Raw genomic sequence first — 25,042 nt, 5'->3', positions numbered from 1 at the left:
TTGGGTCTTCTTTGTTGTAGTCTGAACTGGAGAAATGGAAAGCATTTTCCTCTGTTGACACCTAAGAGCAGGGCATAGCTAATGCATGTTAAATAATTTTATTTATTCTTTCACTAACGTTTGGATGACTTTATCATAAGGCACTTCAGTGGGAGCAAGCATTTACACATAAACATAGCTATGAGTGGCTATAGCTGACAAAACAACTCTCCTTGTGTTAAATACCATCTAGCAAGTCAAATACTTTCCTAGTGCCACCCAAAGAGTCACAGGTGCGTAAAAGCTACTCTCTGCCGTACTGTGGTTTCATCTGTAAATATTTAAATGCCTACGTAAAATTTTTTTCTTTACCTGGTGAGCAGAAACTCTTATCATCCAGGTTGTTACAAATTTCACACCACTGCAAACAGCATGATACACACGGATTACTCTTCTATGCTCGTCACATATCGGTATATGCCCATGGCTCTGAAATGTTATTCTTGGAGCACAGCCATGGACTGCAGGGAAGGATAAACTACATCACATGCTCTGAGACTGCCTACTTTCACTGCAATGTTGTCATCAATGTGGTGTCATAGCATGGGGCTTCCCAGTCTTGCTGAAATCTGTCACAATAATGAGCAAACTGAAAACATTAGCAAGCTAATATAAATATGTTAGTAACAAGTGTCCTGCTTAATTAATGGGCTTCCTCACCTTCCTGTTTGCAGGACAGAAACAGCGAGAAGAAAATCTGCTTTTGTTGCAGGGATATAGGAGCAAATGGTCTAATATACTGTGGATCAGTTCTGGCAGCAGCAATGGGAACGAGGACAGCCAATTTCATATTGTCTTTTCTTCCCCCTGCCCATTGCTATTTGGCATCACAAAGCTCTCAGACGTTTGTATGTATTCTTAGGCTCCTTGAAAGAGCATGGGATGTCAAGCAGTCATGTCCATGCTCTTAATATGTTATATCCTCCTCCCATGTGAAAACCAGAAGCTGCCTGAAACTGAACAGCAACATTGTCTCACCTTTCATAGCAGGAAAGGCTTCAGGTGCCAGAAGGTAACATGGCATGAGAACCTTTTCACTCATAATTATAAGACATGAGTCTGGCTGAGACCACTAGAGTCACAAGCTTAAAACTGGCCTTACGTACTTCCTTCTTCAGGGAAAAGGGGTATTCCAAACCCTACATAGCATTGGAGGAAGGAATTATTCCCTCATGCTCCACACTTCTAGTCAAAACCTCTCTGCAAAACTCAAGGAGGGCTGGAGTGCGCTGTCTGTGAGTAAGTAAACCTACCTAAGACACAAGACAAGGGTTGCAGACATCCTGTAGCAACTCTGTGCTGACTGGAACTGAGTTGCTCAGTCCTGGACACCTCAGAGACAACTGTCTTAGCCTGTGCTGGGGCCAAACCAATGGCCTGCTCACAGGTCCTAAACTTGGACACACTGTGGCAGGTGTGCTGGCACAAATCAGCACATTCCACATTTCAAACACAAAGAGGTGCCAAGGTACACCAGCCACAGGATCAAACACTGAACTTCAAATGCACAGCAAGAGGTCTGCACAGGAGACTCAATTATTGATGATTACAAGTCCAATTCATGGTGTAGTATCAGAGGCAGCTGGCATCTGTCCTTGGCCATCAGCTCTGACCACTGACCGGACAGGGGGAAGACACAACAATTCATTCCAGCAGAGAACCCTGACACAGCCCCCAGCACAGAGGAATGTAGAGGTAAAGGGTAATACTCTAACCTGATTGGGAATTGTCTCCAGTGTACTTATCCTCACGGTGACTCTTGGAGAGCTGGAGATAAGAGTAAAATATATATGTAAGAAAAAAGAATACAAAAAACTTTAAACAGGCTGCATTCAACACTGTCCATATTCAGCATTTTCCATTCAGCTATCTAAAAAAAATTGTTTGGCAAAAACTCTTCTTCAGGTGTAATTAGATGTAGAGAAATAATATGAAAGCAAACAGATAGGTCCTGCAGAAAATCACAGATACAAGTGCTTTTATGTACTGAATTCCTGTTTCATGCTTGTGTTTACAAAAGAACTGATACTCATTTAGGTAGTGTTTTAAGTGCAAATTGCATATGAACCTGAAAGAATAAAATAAAACCTACAACATTATTTTTTGTCCTTTAAACATATTTTTCTTAAAACTATTGAAGCTAATTTTGAATGCATCCTTTCATGGATAACTGATAAACTGGACTTCAAAAAACTCAGTTTTAAAAACTGTTCTCCAGGAAATAAGGGGTAGAGGTAGTTGTTGTTCATCAGACCTTTATTTTCAAGTAGTTTTTAATCATTCTCATGAATGAATAATTAAGCATGAAATCTTAATTCTTTGTTCTTCTGAAACATTTTAAGTATCTCCAACAGTAGGTATTTCAAGCTTTCTTAGAATTTAGATAGGATATTTCCATATATTAAAATTTACAGCTATTGCTTGGTCTGCAGTAACACAGATTAAATGTTCCTCTGCTTTTTCATTCTTCTCAAAAACAAAAGTACTGTCCAGTTCATGACAGTTTAATACCTGCTAATCACCTCACCCCTTTCCTTTGTTATGTGATTACAAGAAAGTGTTTTGCTGTTGATAGGAAAGCAGACCAGAAATGGCAGTTCCTCAAGTCTTGAAAATTGGTGTGTGATGTATATAAGTATAGCTAACGGAGTCACAGAGAAAGACTAGAAATAATGCTTACTAGGAATAATGCTTACTTTTTTACTGCAGTCACTAGAGAAGATACACATACCCTCTTACTTCAGATGAATAATTGTCAGTGCTTGACACTGTAATTACAAATTATTCAGTACACATAATATTTAGGAGTCCATTACTATCATATGGTGACTGGTTGCTCTGACCACATCCACCATCTGCCTGTAGTAAAGCACTAGATTACATGGAAGCATGAAATCCATGGTTGCAACCTGTCAGTTAAAAGGAGAGTATGACAAGGTTGTACTTGTGTGCTTTTACTGGTCTCTATCAGTTTGTGACTGTGCATGCTGCAAGGTCCTCATGGGGATTATTCAGGAAAGAAAGGAAAAGAATGACACAAATTCTCTTTTCTGTCATTCTGTCATTCTTGCACACCTTTGGTTTCTTCCTTTCTGCTGTGGGGGGGAGAGACAGAGGGTGAAAGGAGAAGAGAAGAAAATGGAAATTTCCTTCTTTCAAAATTCAGACATGGCTTTTTGTAACGAATTTAAAAAAAAAAAAAACAAGAAAGGGAAACCCTTTGCTCATGCTCCATATAATTCTTGTTCAGGGGAATGTAAGAACTGACTCTTCATCCGAAAAAATTTCAAAAGTTTGAACACCTTTCTTGTAGCCATGTAGAAACTCTCAAGAGAAATAAACTCATCCAAACAGAGTAAGGTTAAGGAAATCTCATCAAATATGGTACAGTGACAAAAGGCATCTGAACTGCTTGTTCTGGCCTCATCCTGGAGCTTCTTTCAAAGGCAATGGATATATCTCTTTCTACTGCACAACTGGCAGAAACATAGGCACAGTCCTCCAAGTGCTTTACTAAAAAAATAAACCACGTTTCTGTCCTGAATACTTCTCTTCCCCTTCTGCAGGCATGTCCTGAAAGAGCCATGTAAGGTAAGTTATGAGGGCAGTTACACAGTTAATCTTGGGTCAATATGTTCTTGAAAGAAACAACACCTCTCTTGTAAATTTATGAATGTGAAAACACTGGACTCTATCCTGCCAGGTCTCAAATTGACAATGGCAGCATTAATAATTACCTAGGCTCAGCACACGGGAATAGTCACATGAAAGTCAATCCTCATTCATAAATCTTCACTGTAAGAATGCTTAATGCTCTTTTAGGTATTTTTTTTCCATGCATAAATTTAACATGCTGAGTTTTTCTGTGTGATAAATCTGGCATGGAAATTGAGAAGGTCTCTGATATCCCTTACAGAGGATGTTGGTACTGGCAAAAAACACATATACTTTTTAAGGTGGAAATGTGTAATGGTGTAATGATGTAAGGATGTTTTGAAATCAACATATACTGTCTGAATGCTGAGATCAAGATGTTTAAAATTATATTGATTTAGTGAAACATTAGACATTTGACATCAAAATTTGAACTATGACAACTTTTACTGCTCTGTAACTTAAGTATATATTTAATTTGATTTCTTTTTATCCTTCAATAAAGATTTATCTGTAGCTTGAAAAGGAGCCCAATTTTTTTACTCTAAGGAAAAGTTCTACTGCTGCAAATATTAAAGCATGGATATTAGGAAAACTGCATTGTCCAGGATCTCCTACAGGCATGAGATATTTCTGTGACAGAAGTGAAACAACAATTGCATAGTTCTATCAAACACACCTTATTTTTTTCTCAAGGGACCTAAAATCTCCACAGACCATACTTTCTGTTAGGCTGCGGTCTTTAACATTTGTGGCAGACCTCTGTATCTGTGGAGAACCTTTTGAAGGCCATATTCCCTGGGATCACCAAATGTGTAAATCTTCCCAGGTCTATAGTGCTTAATTTATTAGTAGCTTCTCATGAACCAGTATTAAAAAGACAGGAATGGATGATACTTTCCAGCAGTACAGGAGAATATGAATGTTGCTGTGGACACAAGTCCTTGTTTCCTAATTTCCCTTTTTCTCACTAATAAGGAGAGGCTTATGGGGCACATGAAGTTCAAGGGCAGCATGGGCTGCAGCAATCATGAAGGAGTATAAGATCCTCCTCGGGGCATTGATGAGGGCACACAGTAAACTCACTACCATGGACCTCAGGAGAACAGACTTGGGCCTCTTCAGGAACCTGCTTGGTAGAGTGCCATGGAATAAGGCCCTGGAGGGAAGATGGGCCCAAGAAACCTGGTTAATATTCAAGGATCACCTCTTCCAAGTTCAGGAATGATGCTTCACAACAAAGAGAAGTCAGAAAAATGCCAGAAGGCCTGTGTGGATGAACAATGAACTTGCTGACAAACTCAAACAAAAGAAGGATGCCTACAGAGCATGGAAACAAGGACTGGTAGCCTGGGAATAATACAGAGAATTTTTGACGAGCCAGGGATCATGTTAGGAAAGCTAAAGCCTGATAGAATTAAATCTGGCCAGGGACATAAAGGACAGCAAGAAAAGCTTCTATAGGTACCTTGGTGAATTAAAGAAAGATTAGGGAAAATGTGGTCCCTCTCTGGAAGGAAACAGGAGATGTGGTTACTATGGGACACATAGAAGGCTGAGGTACTCTCTGACTCTTTTGCCTTGGTCTTCACTGGCAAGTGTTCCAGCTACATGTATTTCCCTAGTCACAGGAAGTAAAGGCAGGGACTGGGAAAATGAAAACCACCCATTGTAGGAGAGATCAGGTTTGGGAACATCCAAGGAACTTGAAGGTGCACGAGATCACAGGACCTGATCAGCATTGTGAGTCCTGAAGGACTTGGTGAAGGAAGTGGCTAAGCAGCTGTCTATCAGATTTGGGAAGTCATAGCAGTCCAGTGAAGTTTCCAGGAAATGGGGAAATTTACTTAACTGTCATTTCTAAAGATTAGAAAAGAAAAAGGAAAACCAAGGGAATGACAGGCCAGTCTCACCTCTGTGCCCTGCAATCAATGGAGCAGATTCCACTGGAAATTATGCTAAGGCATATGGAAAATAAGAAGATAATTGCTGACAACAAGCACAGCTTCACTAAGGGCAAATCATGCCTGACATATTTGGTGGCCTCCTTCCCTGGATGGATAAGGGAATGTCATCTAAGTGAACCTGTGCAAAGCATTTGATGCTTCCTTGCATGCCCTTGACTCTACAGTGGAGAGCCCTGGATTTGACAGGTGGACCACCCAGTGGGTAAGGAATTGCCTGAATGTTCCTGCTTGAAAGAGTTGTGGCCAGTGGCCAGGAGTCTGGGTGGAGAGGAGTGCCGAGTGGTGCTCCTTGGGGCTCTGCACTAGGGCCAGGGTTACTCACATCTCTGTCAGGGACACAGCCAGTGGGACCAGGTGCACCATCAGCAGGCTGGCTGATGACACCCAGCTTTGCAATGTCACAGCTGCCTGAGGGGCCACAGCACCACTGGAGGGGCCTCCAGCATAAGACATGAACCTGCAGGAGCAGATCCAGAGAAGGGCCACAGAACTGACCAGAGAGCTGTAGCACCTCTCTTATGTGAAAAGGATGAGAGAGTTGGGGTTGTTCCGTTTGCAGAAAAGAAGACTCTGGGAAGTCTCTTAGCACCTTCCAATTACTAAAGGGGCCTACAAGAAAATAAAGAAAATTTTACAGGGGTGTATGGTGATAGCACAAGAGGCAATGGTTTTAAACTGAAAGAGAGTAAGTTTCAACTAGCTATCAGGAAGAAATTCTTTACTGAGGGTGGTGAGACACTGGAACAGGTTCCCCAGAGGAGCTGTGGATGCCCTGTCCCTGGAAATTCAAGGCCAGCTTGGGTGGGGCTCTGAACAACCTATTCTAGTGGAAGGTGATCCTGCCTGTGACAAGGGGATTGAAACCAGGTGATCTTTAAGGTGCCTTTCCAGTCAAATCAATCTATGATTGCATGATTCTTACTGGTATAAGCAGTGCAATCTACAGGGCAAAGAAGGACAAAAAAAATTACTTTTTTCTTATATTCCTACTGCTATTTTTTACATATGAGTACAAGTTCGTAATACTTATTATCTTGGATTAAGAGTATCATATATACACCTTTCTGTACCAGTCTTTCAGCTGTGTGTATAATATAGAAAAAGCCGTTAGATTATGTCTTACTTGCAAATCAACATCAAAACAGTTATAAATGAAACAACAGTTATGAGGTTTAAACAATGAATTAAAAATATATGCAACTTTATCACTGCTTTTATAAAACTCTGTTGCACTCTAGCCTGAGCATTTTGAAATATCCTGTGACTGTAAATGATATTTTGCTGCTAATACTAAAACACATGTTTTAGTTCAAAGATGAAAGTCAGTTTAAAATACTATGAATCTTATTTTTCAATGATAGCCATGCAAATTTCTTCCAAGAATTATGCAGAGTTCTCCTTGATTTGTTACTACCTACCTCCACAAAAACTTGTGCAAGGAGGATGGTTTCAACATCCTCCTAGGGTTTCATCCCCTATGAAATTCTTTTAGAAGTAGTGGTTTTCCAGTAATGTGTTAATATTCAGTATTATTCTATGGAAGAAAGGGAAACTAGACATACTAGTGACTTTCTAAATACTTTTCATGCCTAAGTGTCTTTACCCACATTACAGATAAAAGCACATAAAAAAATTCTAAATAAAACAAGATACATAACCCCTCTCCTAAATGACATGGAAACATATCCTATGTACAGAGCATGTGCTTGGTCTAAAATGTTTCCAGCCACTCTCTGTCTCACCCCTTGAGACCACATGCCAAAGACAGGCTTCATTCCTTTGCTCACAAAACTCTAGACTTCTTTACTCAACATGGCACTTACTAGAGTATTTCTGGAGCAAAGTATGTGATACGATCATGTGCCTCAGACACCAACCATCAGAGGGAGGAAGCGAGGAGAAGATGACAGCAAACAGCTCCCCACACCACCAGGTTTCTTGCAGGGGCAGCTGGTGTAGATTTGTGTCTGGACTGCAGAGTCCCAGCTCTGCCACTGCTGCTGGTTTACTGGGGTCGTGGCTTGAGTTGCACCCTTCCACAGCACCTGTTCTGGCAGGTGTGTGAAGCCTCAGGGCCAGCATGAGGGCTGCACTTCATAAAAGTACCACACTTATCAAACCTTGGGGCCACTGAGCACGGATCATTAGTTGGTGTAAGTACAGCAGATCAGACTGGCAAGAGCAGCCCTACAAAACAGGCCCTGAACTCCCTTTGAACTGTAATCTGTATTGCTCCACCGTATCATGGACTCAACTGTCATGTCCATGCTCCAGAAAAAGAAAGATGGTCTTCCTCAGGAGTCCTACAAACAGAGACTAATGCATGCAAATGTTGAAATTTTCTTGCTTGCTCCAACAATCAGTGAGAATCTCATTGACAATATAGGTCACATCTTCTTGGAAAAATTTATAAGCCAAAAAATATCAGTTCACTAAAAGCTATGAAAATTATCACATGAAAGAAATACAATACCTGTTTGTTGTTTTCATTGGTACAATGTAGTCTTTTGAGGGACACAAAGTGTCTTATTTTCCTAACAACAGAAATTATCACTTGTTACTCCATCACATCATAAAAGACAGAAGTGAATTGATATGTTACTATTTTCTAAAGGAGAGATCTCTAAGCCCTCAGGAAAACAGATACCAAGCCCAACACCAGCAAGACAACTGGGTGACAAGCAGTCCTTCAGCGTGACATTGAGGTTTTTGTTGCAGGACGCCTGATACTTCTGTTGATCCAGGAATTCTCCTGCAAATCTGGGAGCAGAATTTGGCAACGTGTCTGTTCTAAACTGCGAAGGTGGGAACACGTACAAGCACATACACAAACACGGGGGTTTCCCAGTTGCTAAATACATGGAGGTTCATGTCCAACTTACAGATGCAGAAAGCAGAGAGAAGGCCCTAAAACCCAGAAAGCAATTATGTTCTGGACAAGTTAGTTACCCTCCTTGACCAACCACAGGTGTTATCTTCACGTGCTGCTGGATACTATCTCCTGATTTCCTTCTTGCATAGTAAACTCCTTGCCATTCCTAAAGAAACACACAAAACAAAGACAGCATCTGAGCATACAGAGCTGGCAGTCAAATATTTGTTTATTACTGCATAGTTCTTATGTACTAAATAATTATTTTTATTTCATAGTTTTATTTTCTAAAATTGTATAAAATTAATGTACTCTCAAGTATAACAGAGAGAGTGAGCAGCAACTATTCACCCAATGGAGAGCAACATCCTAAACTAACATAAGGAGAGTATAATTGTGTTCCTCTTGGGAGAAGGTATTTTTTACAAGGAACTTTACAATTTTTACAAGGAACTTTAGGTATCATCTACTTAAAGAGGTGACAAACATTTTTGCTAGGTGCCACCATAAGGAGCAGTGACTGCAACACATCCAGACGATATCCTCTGGCACCAGCAGAAATAAGCCCAAACACCATTCAGCTTTGAAGTTGTCAGTTGCCATGCGATATATATACTAAACTTCAGAAATCCTTGATCTAAACATGTCTTTCAACTAACCTCAAAGAGGAAATATCTTAAGGAGGGAACTACCTGGCAGCAGGGTAGGATGAAGCTGGAGAATGGGTAGAAGATACCTTTGAGCAGACAGTGCTAGCTGCAGGGCAGCCCATATAAATGAGGAGGAGCACAGCAGGAGTGGCCTGTAGGTATTGCTAATGAACCAAGGTGGACCTGCAGACAGTGACTCACAAAGCTCAGATCATTGCTGGACGTGACTCAAAGGTTCAAGAACTCCCCAAAGGTCTTGAAGCAGAATGTGAGACAGGGAAGGGCAAGAGGTATTTCTACAACCCAGGGGAGATGGGATAAGAGTGTTGCATGTATTAGGGGAACATATTGCCAGGCCCATCGCCTCAAGGACAGGAGTTCACAGGGCATTGCAGACATTCTAACTGCAGTTATTAGGAAAGCAATTGGCACCCCACTGGGTGCCAATACATTTTGGTGCTTTAAGTATGCAGTCAGCAAGGTTCTGCGGTTTGACAGAAGTTAGACATTTTAGTTGGATGATTCAGCCACCTGAGAGACTGACTGAGGGACAAACTGTTACATTGCATCTAAGAAAAGCTCCATGGGCTCTAAGCAAAACAGAAACACAGAAAACATTCTGACACTGATCTTAAGCAAATCAGCAGGAGTTCAGTCGGATCCTAAAAGCAAAGCTTTTAGTCACTTGTCAGTGGCATGGTTTGTGTTGTGCTTAGACATCTGAGAAACACAATTCTAGTCTTATATGTGTACTCACGAAGAATACATCTAGTGTTCTTAAACCTACAGCAATAAAACCAAATCAGAATAGAACTCTATAGTGATTTCACAAGAGTTTGTCATATTTTCTTACTTTTCCTTTTTTAATAAATGTGTTTATGTTGTCCAAAAGATCTGCAGAGTTTTTATCACTTTTAGGTAGTTCAGTAAGCTCCTTGCCAATAAGTTCTCCCTTGCAGTACCCCATCATCTGTTCAAAGGCTGGATTAACATACTGCCAAAACAAAGGTACGTTAGGACAATATTAAAAAAAAACTTATTTAAAAACTAGTAAGTTATATATAAGTATCAAAGTGTGAAAAGTTATATGCTAAAGCCACAACCACACATCCCTACAATTCAGTGATTCTCATATAAAAATACTATGTAATGGTGAAACATTTTATTCAAGTCAGAGAAGGCAATATGTAATCTATCAGAAGGCACAGAAAGAGAATTAATGCAGGTTTTACCAGAAACAACATTACCGAAAACTATAATTTCAATGAAGTTACAGAAGGAAAAGTCTTATAAATTCAGCAGGCATCAGTGTGCAGCAATCAGAAATTAAGCAGTTCATTGCACACGACATTCTAATGGGCAACAAAACTAAAATATTGATATAGAACAGGAACTACTGACCCAAGATGTCTTTGGGGTCCCTCTTTTCAAATTCTATAAAATAGTTAACATTTCCCCCCCTACCTGAATGACATGATCTTCACTGGTTATTTCTACAGCTTCCTGACAATGGTCTAATGCTGTAAACACTGCATTACAAGCCCTGCAAGTAGCAAATGATTAGCACATTAGTTTTACCATTAGAACATTTTGTTCACTATAAATACATGATTAAATTGTACTTATTGATAGATGAACCACAAAATAGCAGTTGTTTTGACTAGACCATGCCACAATCTTTATTATGACTTTTTCAGAACAGCCAGCCTCAGACATCCTTGTTGTTAACGTGCTTTTACTGCAGATTACGTTGTAAATGTGCTCACAGGTGCTGCAGCATCTTAAGAATATTTTTGTATCTACACACATGCTCTGAACAGCAGGAATGAACAATTAGCAGTAAAAATAATACATTACTATTACATCAGAAAGTTCTGTGATCATTAAAGATTGGAAGCACAAAAATCATGACAGCACATATAGACAAAGTTTTAGTACAGCAAGTAGGTTGGCACTATCAAAGAAACTGTCATACAACACAGTTAAAGGAAACAATTTGACCCATCTCAAAGTTCTAATAAAAAAAATACCAATTTTCCTTCTTCCAAGTAATAATGCAGTGACTTGATTTCCATACATCCTCATCTTTCAGGACCCAGACGATCTTTGTTGCCTATTTTTTTCAGGGCTATCCTTGAACTAATGCAGGAAAACAAAAGCCTTACCTTCTTGGTACAGAATTCAAATTGCTTAAATTATGACTTACACAGGATGGCATTAGCATTAATATAGGCTTTTAATACTAGGGAAAAATGTATATCTCATAGAATCATAGGATGATTTGGGTTGGAAGGGACATGAAGATCATGTAGTTCCAAGACCTACCATGGCCCAGAAGAGTGAGAACTGGAAGAAACAACTTAGTCATACTTGCTTTGATAGATGTCAGTGCCTTGTCTTTGATTTGGTCTGAAGACAAACTAATTATCTTCTATATGACTCTCATTTCAGGGAACTAAAATGCACCATGCATAAATATTCCTGTACACAGTTATTACCTAAAAGAAACCTCTTGCTTCCAGGCTGCATAGCAGGGTTTGAATTAGTACAACTGACTAAAGAATTAAGAAATACAGGACATTACTACTTCTGCTTATTGTGGAAGTAACTCAAAACAAAATAGGATACACAAAGAGACATACGCGGAAACACAGACATGCAACCATGTGAATGAAGATTTGTGGGAAAAAAGTATTTTGTGCAGAAGATGACAGAAGTGTTTCTGCTCATATAATAAAAGGAGCTTGGAGTGTAATTTTATATGTGATTTTCTAGCAATTCAAGCTGGTTCCCAAGTGTGATTTTGTGCTGTGTGAAGGAACTAATTTGTCTCAGTGATAGATGCCTGTCTGGTACATCAGCTGCTAAAAATGTAATTACAGAGACTTTCTGTAAGAAAACACACAGATATGTCTGCACTATTCAAGCCTTAGTATTTCCATTTGATCTGACAAGCAAGCCAGCAAAATTACAAGTTTAAATGGCCCATATCCCCTTTAATTAGCACACAGATGTCCAACCAAGTTTCAAACCAGAACCAGCTATGTGGAAAAGGGGAGTCTGTGCTAGGAATGGAAAGCCACTTCTGACCACTGACATGACCTCATTTACTTCTCTCTGGGGCTGGTGCTACTTTTTCATTACATTTCTCTTGTGTCTGAACACGTGACATATCCTGAGTTTAATTCTATCAACTAACTTTCTGCATTCTCTTCCCTTTCACTTTTACAAAGCTGTATAGAAGACTCCCAGATCATCAACTAGCAGCACAGATGTGCAGTGCAGCACTCTTTTCCCCCCTTATGAAATGAAAAAAAAGTTATACCTGAATGCCATAACCAGTATCAGTTCTGATGAGTTTTTAATGGCATTTCTCTAATAAGACAGAGGTAAGGGGAAGACATTCTTGCTGAGTTTTAGAAAACAGCTATTAAAATTGTGTAAACCAAAATCCAATTTTTTTCCCTGGAATTCTCTTGTCATTGCAGTTTGTGTGCATGAATATGCAATCACTGAAAATGTAAAGTCACTTTGGTATCAGTTTGCAAAGAAATCTTAGAAAAAATCAACTTGTGAAACAGAGACTCTGAAACCTGTAAAAAAGTGATAGTATTTCTGTAGATGGAACTCAAATTAATTTATACCACAGAGAGAACAGCCCTTTCTCTGCATTTCTTTCCTATTGTTTCATATGGTTGCATTGCAAAAATATCTACGTGCATGCAAAAGCACCTATATTAAATACAAAATTAGTCACATTAAGGAAAAAGTGCATGTGGGAATGCACTCAATAACATATAAAACTGTGCTCAGTGACATATAAAACTGTGCTCCTGGCCTGCCAAGTCTTGGCCAAGCAAGAAAATAAAAACTCAGAGCTGAATCAAGATTGCATTCAGTTCAAGCCTCCTAATATGAAAGCTCAGACACATGAGATCAAGGATGACTTTATAAAGTTTTACCATCATATAAAATCACAGCTCCCACCTACACTGACCAAGATTTCTCAGGGTACCAGTTACTAAGGCACTGAGTTTGTCCTTTACAAAAACACAGAAGGAAGAAATATAAAAGAATAGCGTATTAGTTAACATACAGATGCAAGGTACACAAATGCTTAGCTGGGAAGAAGCAGAAAGTAACATGATGCAATTGTTTAGACCAAGAAGTTGATGTTTGCAGTTTCTCACACCTCTACATACCGTAATTTGAACTGAGATCGCACTTCCCCACGTTCTATTTGAACCAGTTCATTGTAACAAGCAGTTACGCTGCTGTTCTCCATGAATTGCTGGAAGACAAATCAAGAGTGCATGAAATAGGCTGGAATAGTTTTAAACTGTTATTTCTGTTTCTGCATCTAAAACTTTAACTTTTTAAAGAAAGCTGGCATGAGGCCAGCAAAGGCCCACAAGGGTGATAAAGCACCTCTGCTGTGAGATGGGCCAAGAGAGCTGGGACTTTTCAGCCTGGAAAGGAGAACGCTGAAGTGGAGAATATATCAAGGCATATAAATGTCTGAAGGGAGACTGTAAGAAGACAGAGCCAGCCAGCTTCTTTCCAGTGATGCCCAGTGACAGGACCAGAGGCAATTGGCACAAACAGAAACAAAGGAGTTTCAGGGAGCCTGAACATCAGGCAACACTTTTTTTTTACTGGGAGGGTGACCTGGGCACAGGTTACCCAGAGAGGTTGCAGAATCTCCATCACTGGAGATGTTGAAAAACTGTGTGGCATGGTCCTAAACTACTTGAGCAGGGAGGTTGGGCAAGATGACCTCTAGAGGTTCCTTCCAACCTCAACCATACTTTCTTTTCTGGTAGAAAAAAGTTTTTATTGTACCTTTTGTGTTGTGAATAATAACCTTTCCCTTGGGAATGAGTTTCTAGTTTTTAAGACTATACAAATATCTAAATACAAAGCAAGTATAAAAATGCTAATTCCTTTGCTAGATTTTCCCGTTTGGTTTTAGCAACCCACCAAATACTCCAAAAAACCCCCCCCCCACAGTCTCACACAAAACCAGTATTGCCTTGATGTTTTATTTTGAATGTCTATCCTTAATTCAGAATGGAAATGGAAAACCTTAGAGACATAAAACATACATGCTAAAAAAAAAAGAAAGAAAATTATATTTGGCATTTGTTTCCAAGCAAATATTGAAGCTAAAGCTTCCAAAAGTCAAGCAACTTTGCTTCTCAAGTAATCTCACTGAGCTGTCACTGTGAATTCAGGACACAAAGTAAGAAGCATCTGACCGCAGTGAAAAAAACTTTTACTCCAGATAGGAGAGAATGTTCTCTGTTAGGTCTAAAAGGTCTTGTGCTTGGTCCTGCTGAAATCAGAAATTTTATGTTGCTACAAAAGAAGTATATTCTCTGAGTTCAGTTAAAGTTTATTGATCAATCACATGCACTGATTTGAGTTATCATAGGAAATGCCCTGTGTTGTCACTAGTTCTCACAGCACAGCTGCATGCGCAGTCCAGAGGAGCATGCAAACCACCAAAGAATAGCTTTCAAGAAATCTGTGCTTCTGTCCTGTGTGAAAAACTGTGTTTTGGACACCAGTGGCTCAATTCCAAGTTGTGAGTAAAATATAACAAAAGTAACATTAAAAACAACTGTTGGCATGGGTCTGTTCTACTCTTTAATGTTGACATCTTAAAATATTTCTGTAACTTTTACCTCCCATGCTACAGAACACACGGGAAAACAAAAGGTACCATAAAAAGTTGGCAGAAACAAAGCAAACAATGTTGTGGTTTTGTGTATCAAACAGCCTGCTAACAAACTTCTCTTCTAAAGCAGTGTAGACTAAGATTTTCAGGTTTTGGGTACTCTTTTAAATATTCAAATACATTTGAGCTAAATTTAAAAGAATGAGAACAACTCTCAATAATATAAAATTTATCTACGATGGCAACCTATTTTATGAAATAGACTTACTAGATTATGCTAAGGGTCTTTATAAACTGAATTTTATAGTAGCGTGTTTTACTGAAAAAATTTAAGCACTGCTGTTCAATGACAAAATTCTTGGCACAAATCCTTTGCTAAGAAACAAGAACTGCAGCTTATCAAAGTGCTAACCATGCTCTTAACTGTTGTATAGTCTTCTGCAGATCTAAAGAATCACTTTATCTAAGTTTATAGTGCTGATGCTGGTCATTCGCTGGCTGACTCAAAACTGAGAAATCAACTGGGACATGAAAATAGCAGGAAGCATTTCTTTTTCTAATCTGTACTTCTAATGTGACACAAGAATAAGAAGATTTCTGAACTTGCAGATATTAGAAGACAGACAAAACACTTTATTTTTAAAAAGTTTCATATTTATGCAGTACATTTTAAGTAACATATAGTTTTAAATTATTTCTTACTCCATTATAATGGGATTCCACTGTTGTTCTATGCAGAACTTAGTACAAGCCACAGGAATTATAAACTAGCAGCAATGCATTCTTCTTTTTGCTTAGCAATAAGAATTCATTTTAATATTAAATACTCCTTTTATTCCAATCTAGTAAGTTTTAATAGTATCTGGTCAATGAGAATCAACATTTGTTTAGGAAAAGAGGTTCAAAATACAAGACAAGGTTGTAATTCAGTAACTGCAAACATTAAGATCTCCTGTTTGCTGATTTAAATCATAGCTAAAAATCAGTCAGGAAGCTAAATTGCTTATTCAAATTAGCCCATCCTAAGTAGGCCACCACTATTAGGTTTATGAGGCTGAGAGGAAAAAAAAAAGCATAATTCATGTCCTGGATTAGCAACAGCATTAATACACAAACACAAGAGTTGGTAATGATATAGAGGGAAAATCAGATGTAATAAAATGAACTTTCTTAAGAAGAAGGAGGAAAAACCAGAAATAAGTCAGCATAAAAAAAAATATGATTTAAACAGATTGCAATTTTCCAAAAATAAATTTAATTTTTGCTGGTGAGGAAGAGACAAGACCCTGCAAATACCACCTCTCTGTTTGAAGAGAGGCATTTTTAAATCTTTGTGTGGTAATGCATTTAGTCCCCTGATCCCCATCCAAGCAAAAATAATTCCTATGTCCACCCCACAGCAAAAAAGAAATTGTCACATCAGATGTATTTTAAAATCTTGAAAATAATTCCAATAGGCAATTATTACATTATTCAAGCCCTCTGATAAATGTGGGACAGCAAGAGAGAGTAGCACAGCTGTCAGGTGCAAAAAGATTCTTTTTTCCAAGGCAGAGAGTTTCACTGAGCCATGTCTCACAGCCACAGAGTCTCCTCTGACTTTACTCAGTACTACACCTACAGTTTTAATCTAGCTTACAAAACACATTGCCCTACATTGTGTTCAAATGAAACAGTAGAGCTGAGAAGTAATAAACTTCTCTTTGAAAAATATTTAAGCCAGAGAGAGAGAGAGAGAGAGAGAGAGACAGAGAGAGAGAGAGAAACGACATTAATAAAACACTGGCATTCTTGGGCTGACCTTTCTCTCAGACTAATATTTCCAATTTTCAGAGCATCTAAGTGCTTTAGAAATGCTTTGGTCCCACAATACTCTTGCAGTACAGGCAAGATCTTATACCTCTATTTTTGGGAGATCATCTGAAAATGTTAATTCTGGTTCATGTTCTGCTGTATAAACAAACTTAGGCTGAATGTGAATTTGCTAAGACACTGGACTCAGCATGAGCATAGGAGAATGAGATTTTTGCCTGGGTTAATTCCATCTCTTCTCCAATTTTCCTTACTACAGTTAATTTTCCTAAATATGTATATTTTAAAGAAAATTTATACAGTTAATTCTAACTAATTCTCCAGATGTGCTTCTTATGCCTAAGTACACATCCTTCCTTATGAATGGCTAACTTAAAAAATGCAGCTGGTTTATTTTAGAATAACATAACATTAATATCCAACCAAAGCCACTCACACAAATGTTGGGAGAGGGTAAGCAACCTAGATTTTCAGAGCTGAGAACTCCTGCCTTTCTGCTCTCTCCTACAAAGCTCTTTGAGGAACAGTATGAACAGTTATCTTCCCTTCTGTTTCTGGTACAGGAGTGTCTCTAACTCTGTAAGAAAAATTTGTGCAAACCAACATTTCAGACATTACAGGGGGAAAAAATCTTCACAAGCTGGACCAGGTTTGTAGTCCCTTTAGAAGAGAAACCCTAGCAGCCTGAGACACATGGAGGGGTCTGGGTGATGAGTCAGCATGCTGCGATGTCAGAGCCTCCCACCCCTGTTTCTTAGTGCAGTCATAAAACACACCCGCTACCCAGCCAGACCACAAGAAGGTAATGTCAGTACAGCTGCTATTCTGAAAGGACTACCTAGATCACAGAGCTTTTTGTTTCATATGCTTCTGGAATACTCCTGAAAGGAAAACTAAATCAACTGCCACTGGTTTCTTATCAATAAATTTCTAACAGAAGAGGATGTGTACTTTTCAATTTGAGGAAGCAGAAGTGTTTGTAATTTATGAAGCTACTATGTTTTCTATATTACATAGGCAATTTATACATACCCTATCAAAGCCTGCATCAAGAAGGGGGAGAACAGAAGTCTCTTCTTGGTCAGCAGATCTACAAAACAAAATCACACAACCACAGAATTATTCAGGTTGGAAATGACTGTTAGATCATCGAGTCCAACCTCTAAACCAGCAGTGCTAAGCACTGAACAGCAGTGAACCACTTCCCAAGTGTCACATCCACACATCTTTTAAATACCTGCAGGCATGGTGATTCCACTGTACTGGGTAGCCTGGGTTGCAATGCTTGCAACCCTTTCAGGGAAGAAAATTTTCCAAATGCCCAATCTAAACTTCTCTTAGCACAACCTGAGGCCATTTCCTATGGTCAGATCCCTTGATACTTTGGAGAAAAAATGGACCCCACCTGGTATGGAGAGTATATCCTCCTTTCAGGTACTTGTAGAGAGAAACAAAGTCTCCCTGAGGCTCCTTTTCTCAAGGCTAGACACCTCCAGCTCCCTCACTCCACACTCCTCAGGACTCATGCTCCAGATGCTTCACCACCTCCACTGCCTTTCTCTGGACTCACTCCAGCACCTCAACATACTTCCTGTTGTGAGGGGCCCAGAGCTGGACACAAGATTTGAGGTGTTGTCTCAGCAGTGCCCAGCACAGGGGGCCAATCCCTGCCCTGGCCCTGCTGGCCACAGCATTGCTGATCCAGGCCAGGATGCCCTTGGCCTTCTTGGCCACCTGGGCACAGCCTGGCTCATGTTCAGCTGCTGTCACCAGCACCCCCAGGTCCTTTCCAGCCACTCTGCCCCAGCCTGTGGAGCTGCCTGGGGTTGCTGTGACCCAAGGGCAGGATCCAGCACTGGGCCTTGTTGAACCTCACACCACTGGCCTCAGCCATGGTCCAGCCTGTCCAGATCCCTCTGCAGAGCCTTCCTGCCCTCCAGCAGATCAGCACTCCCACCCAGCTTGGTGTCACCTGCAAACTGATTGAGGGTGCACTCAATCCCTTGTCCAGGTCATTGATACAGATATTAAGCAGGGCTGGTATATTATTTACTATAAGGGGACATAACAGTTGAGGATTAGATGGCATGAATCTAACATAGTGCTCTAAACATAATGAACTCAGTGAGAAGAGTTTTTCCTTAAATACATACAAAAAATCTTACTATTATAGAAGCTGGTGCTATAGTCTTCTATTACAGGTATTTGCAGCTTCTATACAACTTGATAATTACTCCTACAGCAAACCTGACTGACAGATTCTCCAGAGAAGTCCCGTATCTCTCTACACACAGAAGGGGATTGCAAGAAAAAGTACAAAGAAGATAAAAAAGACATTCTGTGATATCTTATGAGAAATAATCTAAAAAAATATTATTAATATAAAGGTATTTGCTAAGTTGTAAAATCTTGTTCAGCAGCAAATTTAATTGATTTTCAAATCTTGGTAGTAATAGTTCTCCTTCCACTCTATTTCCTAATATACTAATTGATTTAGGAAATGAAAATGGTAATGGATTCAGTAGTATGTAGGAGTTCTAACAAGGGTATTTGAAGATATTTGATAAATATATATTTAAGTCAGTAAGAATTCTTCCTAAATGCATGGGTTATGAATTACCAAATAAGGGTTTAAGGACAACATTCTGGTGAATTTAGCATCAGCTGGATTGAAGTTTGCCCCATCACCCAGTTCAATAAACAACAATTTGTTATTTCTCTACTTATTTCCTTTAGAAAGTAATACGCACCTTTCTAGTTTGGATTTGTATTTTCCTTTCCTCTTAGAAATAACACATATCTGTCTGGCTTTCTTACTATAAAACCCATCATGAGGTGACAGGAAAATACTAGTCTGTACTAAAGGAAAGATGTTGAACACTCAAATAAAACATAGAACATCACTAGACCATTTCAGATGAAAAATACTACATTTACTCTGTAAAATTTGCTAGTAAGATACTTTCTGTTATTAAATAACTGTTATAGACTAGGTAACTGTTCTTATAAAGTAAAATTAAAATCTTTCACAAACCAGTAATACTTACGTGCGTGGAACCACAGCAAGTATTACAGTATGCTCTGATATCTCTGTGGCACGAATAGACCTGAGGAAACAAAAATTTCTCAGTTACACTGAATGCTTTCTCAATATTGCTCTGAGTACCTCCACTGAAAATATAAATGAAAGTCAGGACTGAAAGACACCACTGAGGCTAGACAATATGATTGTTCACTGCCAAACTTAACTATCCTCATTTAGACAAACCATTTTCATTTTGGCACCATATTTCTCATTTTGCTCTATGGAGGTAAGAAGGCAAAAGCTCCAAAACCTCAGTGGACAAACATCACTTTTCAGACCTTCTCTTATGACCTAGCAAAGGTTTCCCCTGTGTATTCAGCTTATCTGGGGCAGACTGCCCTGAATGCGTGAGTCGAGAAAGGTCAGTACATGCAAAGTATCTTCAACGCCCTTGACTAATTTATACAAGAATCTCTACCCCCTCTCAGATTTACCACTGTCCTTCTAGACATTGCGAAATTTTGTTTAGAGGGTGGGAAGTGCTATCAAGGCATGAAAGTAAGAAAAGTGGGCATAGCAAATTACAAAAGACTACAGTTCATTAAATACTGCATAAACAAAATTTTACCATGTTGCATATTATTGAGAAAACAAAAAAGATATGACCAGCTATCAGAAGAACACTCTGTGTTTTACTGGCTAATGATAAGCTTTTTTTCACTCATATTACACTGCTCTGAATAAACAATCCTTATGTTTATCTGTTGGTCTTTTGGAAGAAAGACCAGCACAAATATTTGAGCATTAAAATGCCCCTTGTCATAAACATGGCAAGTTTCAGCTCATGGCAGACTAGAAGCACAGTATGGTGCAAATGGTATGCTTCAGCTGAAACCACGTATTTTAGCAAAGGATCCCAATACTGAACACTTGTAATCTTAAAGCATCTTAGGTACAACCATGTGGACTAGAAGAGTGATGCAAACTTTTGCGAAGAACTGGCAGTGCCTGACCTTGTGCACAACATTCACACAAACAAACACATTCCTTTGAAGTCTGCAGCTTCAGATTTTGATGCAGCAGTAAGCCAGGAAAGAAGCAGCACCCACAGCAGAGAATGGTTTCACAACAGCTTTGGCTTATGCTCTGATAGAAACCCCATGACTTAAAGATAATTCTACAGTTCAGCTTTGGCATAATGTAGTTTTTATATTGTTGTAGATGTGTGCAAACCTCCTGGCCTCAGTCCCCAAGCTTCCATTCCACTGCAATTTTAGGTGTTCATTTTTTGTTTGTTGTTTTTATTTTTTTCCCTATTTTTTCAAATTAGGAGTTTGGTTTCAATTTAGGAGGTTTGGTTTCATACAATGTATTTCAAAGCTTAAGAGAAGCATAAGGTGCTTTAGGTTACCTGCAGATATCTTCTGCATCAAAATACTTGGAGTTCCTGTGATCTATAACAATTATTTCCTGGTGCTTATCCAGGAAACATTCAAGTGCTGATTCCAGAGTCCAGGCAACATTGCACCTGTATCCTGCTCTGTCACAAGCCCACCAGAAACCATTGCTTTGGTTGTCTTCTTTTGCAAAGATTAGCAAAACCTGCAGAGGATGGAAAACAGCAGCACCACATTAAGCACATAAAGTAGTCTTCTGCATGGAGCAAGTATTGACAAATAATTCTGCCCCTTGGAAGATTTTAAGTCTGCTTTAAAAGTGGGAAGCTTGAACCACAGGTTGTAAAACAAACAATGCAGTACTACACCTTTCTTAACGGATACCACAGTTATCAATAATCAATAGTTAACAACAGTTAACTATATAGTTAATGGTTTTAAACAAGGACTGTTTAAAAGTTTAGGACAAAACTAGCTTGCCACATGATGATTTTTTCCTAGCTCCTGTTCCAATTCAATCAGCAACCAACCATCAAACATCATTGCCACTCTTGTCTCATCCGAGCTACACACACTTTTGATAGTAAGGAACTGTCTGAAATGCAGCTGCCTTAATTACCTCTTATCATCCCTGAAGACATGGGCAAACAATAACAAAGTTTTATCTGTTCTGTCTTCTTTAATCACAAAAAGTGGTGTTAACCAATATTATTTCAAAGCTGAAAAGAGCAACAGGCAAGAAGGTATGTAGAGGAGGAAAAATATTCAAATGTGAGAATTTTTTACCCAATAAATTGTGCCAAACTGTCCCTAAGCTTATAAAGTAGTTTAGACAATTTCAACTGAACACTTAAGGAACTGCTCACACAAGATCAGGTAGGAAGTGTACAGAGGTGCCACTCTGAAGATCAAGGAGATGCTGTAGGAAGCCTGTTTGCAAGCTGAAACACAGAATAGAAGCTGAAAACAGCTGTATTTCTGTGCCTCTCATGTAAAAAGAAGTGTTTTTCAGAAAGAATAAATTTTTCATCCTTGCCCCATAACACACAATTTATCAGTGTCCATTTATTAATCTAAGTCATGCAGACACTCCCCATTACAGTTGCACGTATTTACCATAGCGACTGATAACTATCCGTGCTACCCTGTGTCAGACGAAGAACAGGGCTAATTTAGTGCAAATACGCTGTGAAAAAGAAGGCCTCAAAAAGTCAAAACTTTATCCACAGCTATTAAAATTGCACAAAAAGTCAGCAGCCAGAGATTAGTCATGTATAAAGCAAAATCCTGTTCATTTCACATATAAAAGTCATCCCCTGACTTTACTGAAACAACGTGCTCAAGAAAAATATGCAAAATTTTGCTCCAAATGCCTGTAGGAAAGGCCAATAACCTTTATCCACCTTGCTTTATGCAGCTGTGGTGTCAGCACATGAATTTCAGCACGATCAGTCTAGAAGCTAGAAAAGGTGACAATAGCATTCTTCTTATCTTTAGCTGCCTGGATTGTTGAATTCTAAACAATAAAAAAATCAATCATTGTTACTGTGACAGTCAGAGTTTCATTAAACAATGGAAGAAAATTATATGCTCACAATTTCTGTAAATATTAAGAAGGTAAAAGTTTCAATGTATTGGAAGGTTTTTGATTGCAGTTATCAATAAGCAGATTTGGTTTACTGACACTTAACATCCAAGGTAACTGTTGTCACTCTTTTTAATCCCTGAGGTTTTTTTTCCAGCCATCAAAGAGTTGGAAAGCAGTGACCTGGCTGAGCTGCAGATTTTCTACTTCCTGAGTGAAGTCCCTACTCTGATACAATCTTCTGTTTGGTTCCAACTGCCATTAGTTTTATTTTGTTCCTAGTTTGAAATGTTATGGGGAAAGAAAATTTGAGGGGGGCAGGGGTGGCGCGTTTTTTGATATCTTCCTTCTCTCAGCACTCCCAGTTTGGAAATAAAGGATGGTAAAATGCAATAATTTATCATCTTTAAAATAATGGAGCTTAATTAAACCATACAATCTCTCCCTGGTAACTGATTATCAGTGCACAAATCCTTCTGAGAATATTAATTTTAAAAGTGGTTTAAGGTATTAGTACTACACTTTCTCATTAACATTTGTGTGGAGCTTACTATAAATCATCAAAACACAATATAACTGCAAGTATATTTGAACAATGCTGTCAAAGTCAAGGCAAAAATGTAATAATCCATATAAACAACATGATCAAGGAATTCAATCTGTGTTCCATGCCAAAAAAACTTCATGTAGTTTTTTTTTTGTTGCATGATTTGCAATGTTACTGTAAAAAGATAATTTTACTCATTGTTGCCCTAATTTAGGAATACCATGGACATTCTCTGTAGAGGCCTTTCTAATTTTGGTGATGTACTGAAATTTTTACTCTAAGTATTTGCTTGACATGACTATTGCACATCTAGTTCCCAGTTTATTATACAAATACAAAAAATGGACAGAAATTTGCTTCAAAGATTTTGAAATACAAGAAACATCAGCTGAGGATAAACAAGCTACCAAAAGGAGAAAGAAAATTACAGCAACTTAAGAAGCTATTTAATCATTTTCAAATCATCATATCCTAGCAAGAGACTTCCAGATTGGAAAAGACATAGTATCTCTGAATAAAGTTACAGAGATACCCATTATAATGGTTTGAGGGAACAGCGAAATGCTGTGCATCATCTTGCTTCATTTGCAGCTCATCAGGGAAGATCACAGTGTCAACGCTGTGAAAGAGATGATGGCAAATAAATGTCCTAAAAGGTGAGAAAATGCAGCATTTGAATAGGAACACTGAAACGCTTATGAGCAAACATTTCTGCAAGAGGATCCAGCACCTTTTTATGTGCACTATTGTTTATAAAAACCACATCTCCAGTGTCCCCTGGAGAAAGCACATTTTTGTGTACTTTCAGCATGGTCATTTCTGAAATCAAATCATTCCTATTTACAAGCCTTGGTACAAAGTTGAGGCAATTGTGCAATGTGTATATGGGATATTTTGAGGGTTGGAGCTAGCTGGTTTGCTTTGGACTCTTCCCTTTGCCTCTTAAGGCCAGGAGCACCTGGGTCACAATTCTGTACAAATGAAACCCAATTTTTACTCTGACATATATGGTCATGAAGTCCAGTGAGGAACTTATTAAATGGTTTTATGGCAGGTCACAAGCACAAGTGAGGTCACTTCTCAGACAAAAAATATGTGCCATTTTGAGGTTGGAACAGGTGTCCCATAACAGCATAAAACACAGCAGAATAAAATGAAGTTGGCTAAGAAAAGCCTCAGTGGCAATTGTTTTAACAAATGGAACTTAACTTGTCAGGCAATTGTAAACATGATTAATCATCCACAAACAGACATTTAAAATGTGATATTCAGTAGCTGTTTGCAATGCACAGAGAAACACATAATTGTATTGTCAAGATGGAATAAAAGATTAGCACACATTTTTTAATGTGGGGATGTGTGCATTACTTGCCAAATTATCTGAGGTAATGTGGCTTTTTACACAAGGTGGGTTTACATAAAATGTTTTACTTAACTGTAAATAAGTTAATGTATGGCAACATCTTTAAGGAAAATTCTTCAGTTAATGATTTTACTGAATCATTTCTGCCTAAAACAGATTATTTTCTTACACAGATTTTCAGTTGTGAAATGTAAAGACAAAATAACACCCCCATCTGAAAAGATACCAAGAAGAATGTCAATTTTTGAAAACAACAAAAATCCAACTTTGCCTTGGGGAAATCAAATTTCTATGAAGTAATATCCTCACAAAAGCACTGAGAGTATTTGTAGTTGCTAAATATCTTCTGGATAATCTTTCTGAAGATGAACATGATCTAAAAATATTTTTCTGTGAAAAGTTACACATTTCTATGTTAAAATTCCCTACAAAACTGAAGGTTGTTCTGCTG

The 25,042-nt window shown here is 38.6% G+C and overlaps 1 protein-coding gene across 3 annotated transcripts in view; it reads right to left on the bottom strand.

The window, feature by feature from the left end:
- PDE8B (phosphodiesterase 8B) overlaps positions 1-25,042 on the bottom strand; it is a 69,609-nt gene that overhangs the window by 15,123 nt on the left and 29,444 nt on the right. For all 3 annotated transcript variants that reach the window (XM_066569314.1, XM_066569315.1, XM_066569316.1), the window contains exons 3-11: positions 21,111-21,301; positions 19,722-19,781; positions 17,707-17,764; positions 13,385-13,473; positions 10,647-10,725; positions 10,036-10,176; positions 8,610-8,698; positions 8,134-8,194; positions 1,755-1,806 (exon numbers count right to left, since the gene is read on the bottom strand). In XM_066569314.1, coding sequence (XP_066425411.1) covers positions 1,755-1,806; positions 8,134-8,194; positions 8,610-8,698; positions 10,036-10,176; positions 10,647-10,725; positions 13,385-13,473; positions 17,707-17,764; positions 19,722-19,781; positions 21,111-21,301 — 820 coding nt within the window. The remainder of the gene's footprint in view (positions 1-1,754; positions 1,807-8,133; positions 8,195-8,609; positions 8,699-10,035; positions 10,177-10,646; positions 10,726-13,384; positions 13,474-17,706; positions 17,765-19,721; positions 19,782-21,110; positions 21,302-25,042) is intronic.

Source organism: Molothrus aeneus, chromosome Z (genome assembly GCF_037042795.1).
Source record: "Molothrus aeneus isolate 106 chromosome Z, BPBGC_Maene_1.0, whole genome shotgun sequence".
NCBI classification, from domain to species: Eukaryota; Metazoa; Chordata; class Aves; order Passeriformes; family Icteridae; genus Molothrus; species Molothrus aeneus.
The sequence above is the reverse complement of the archived record's forward strand: the minus strand, read 5'-3'. Positions and strand labels throughout refer to the sequence as shown.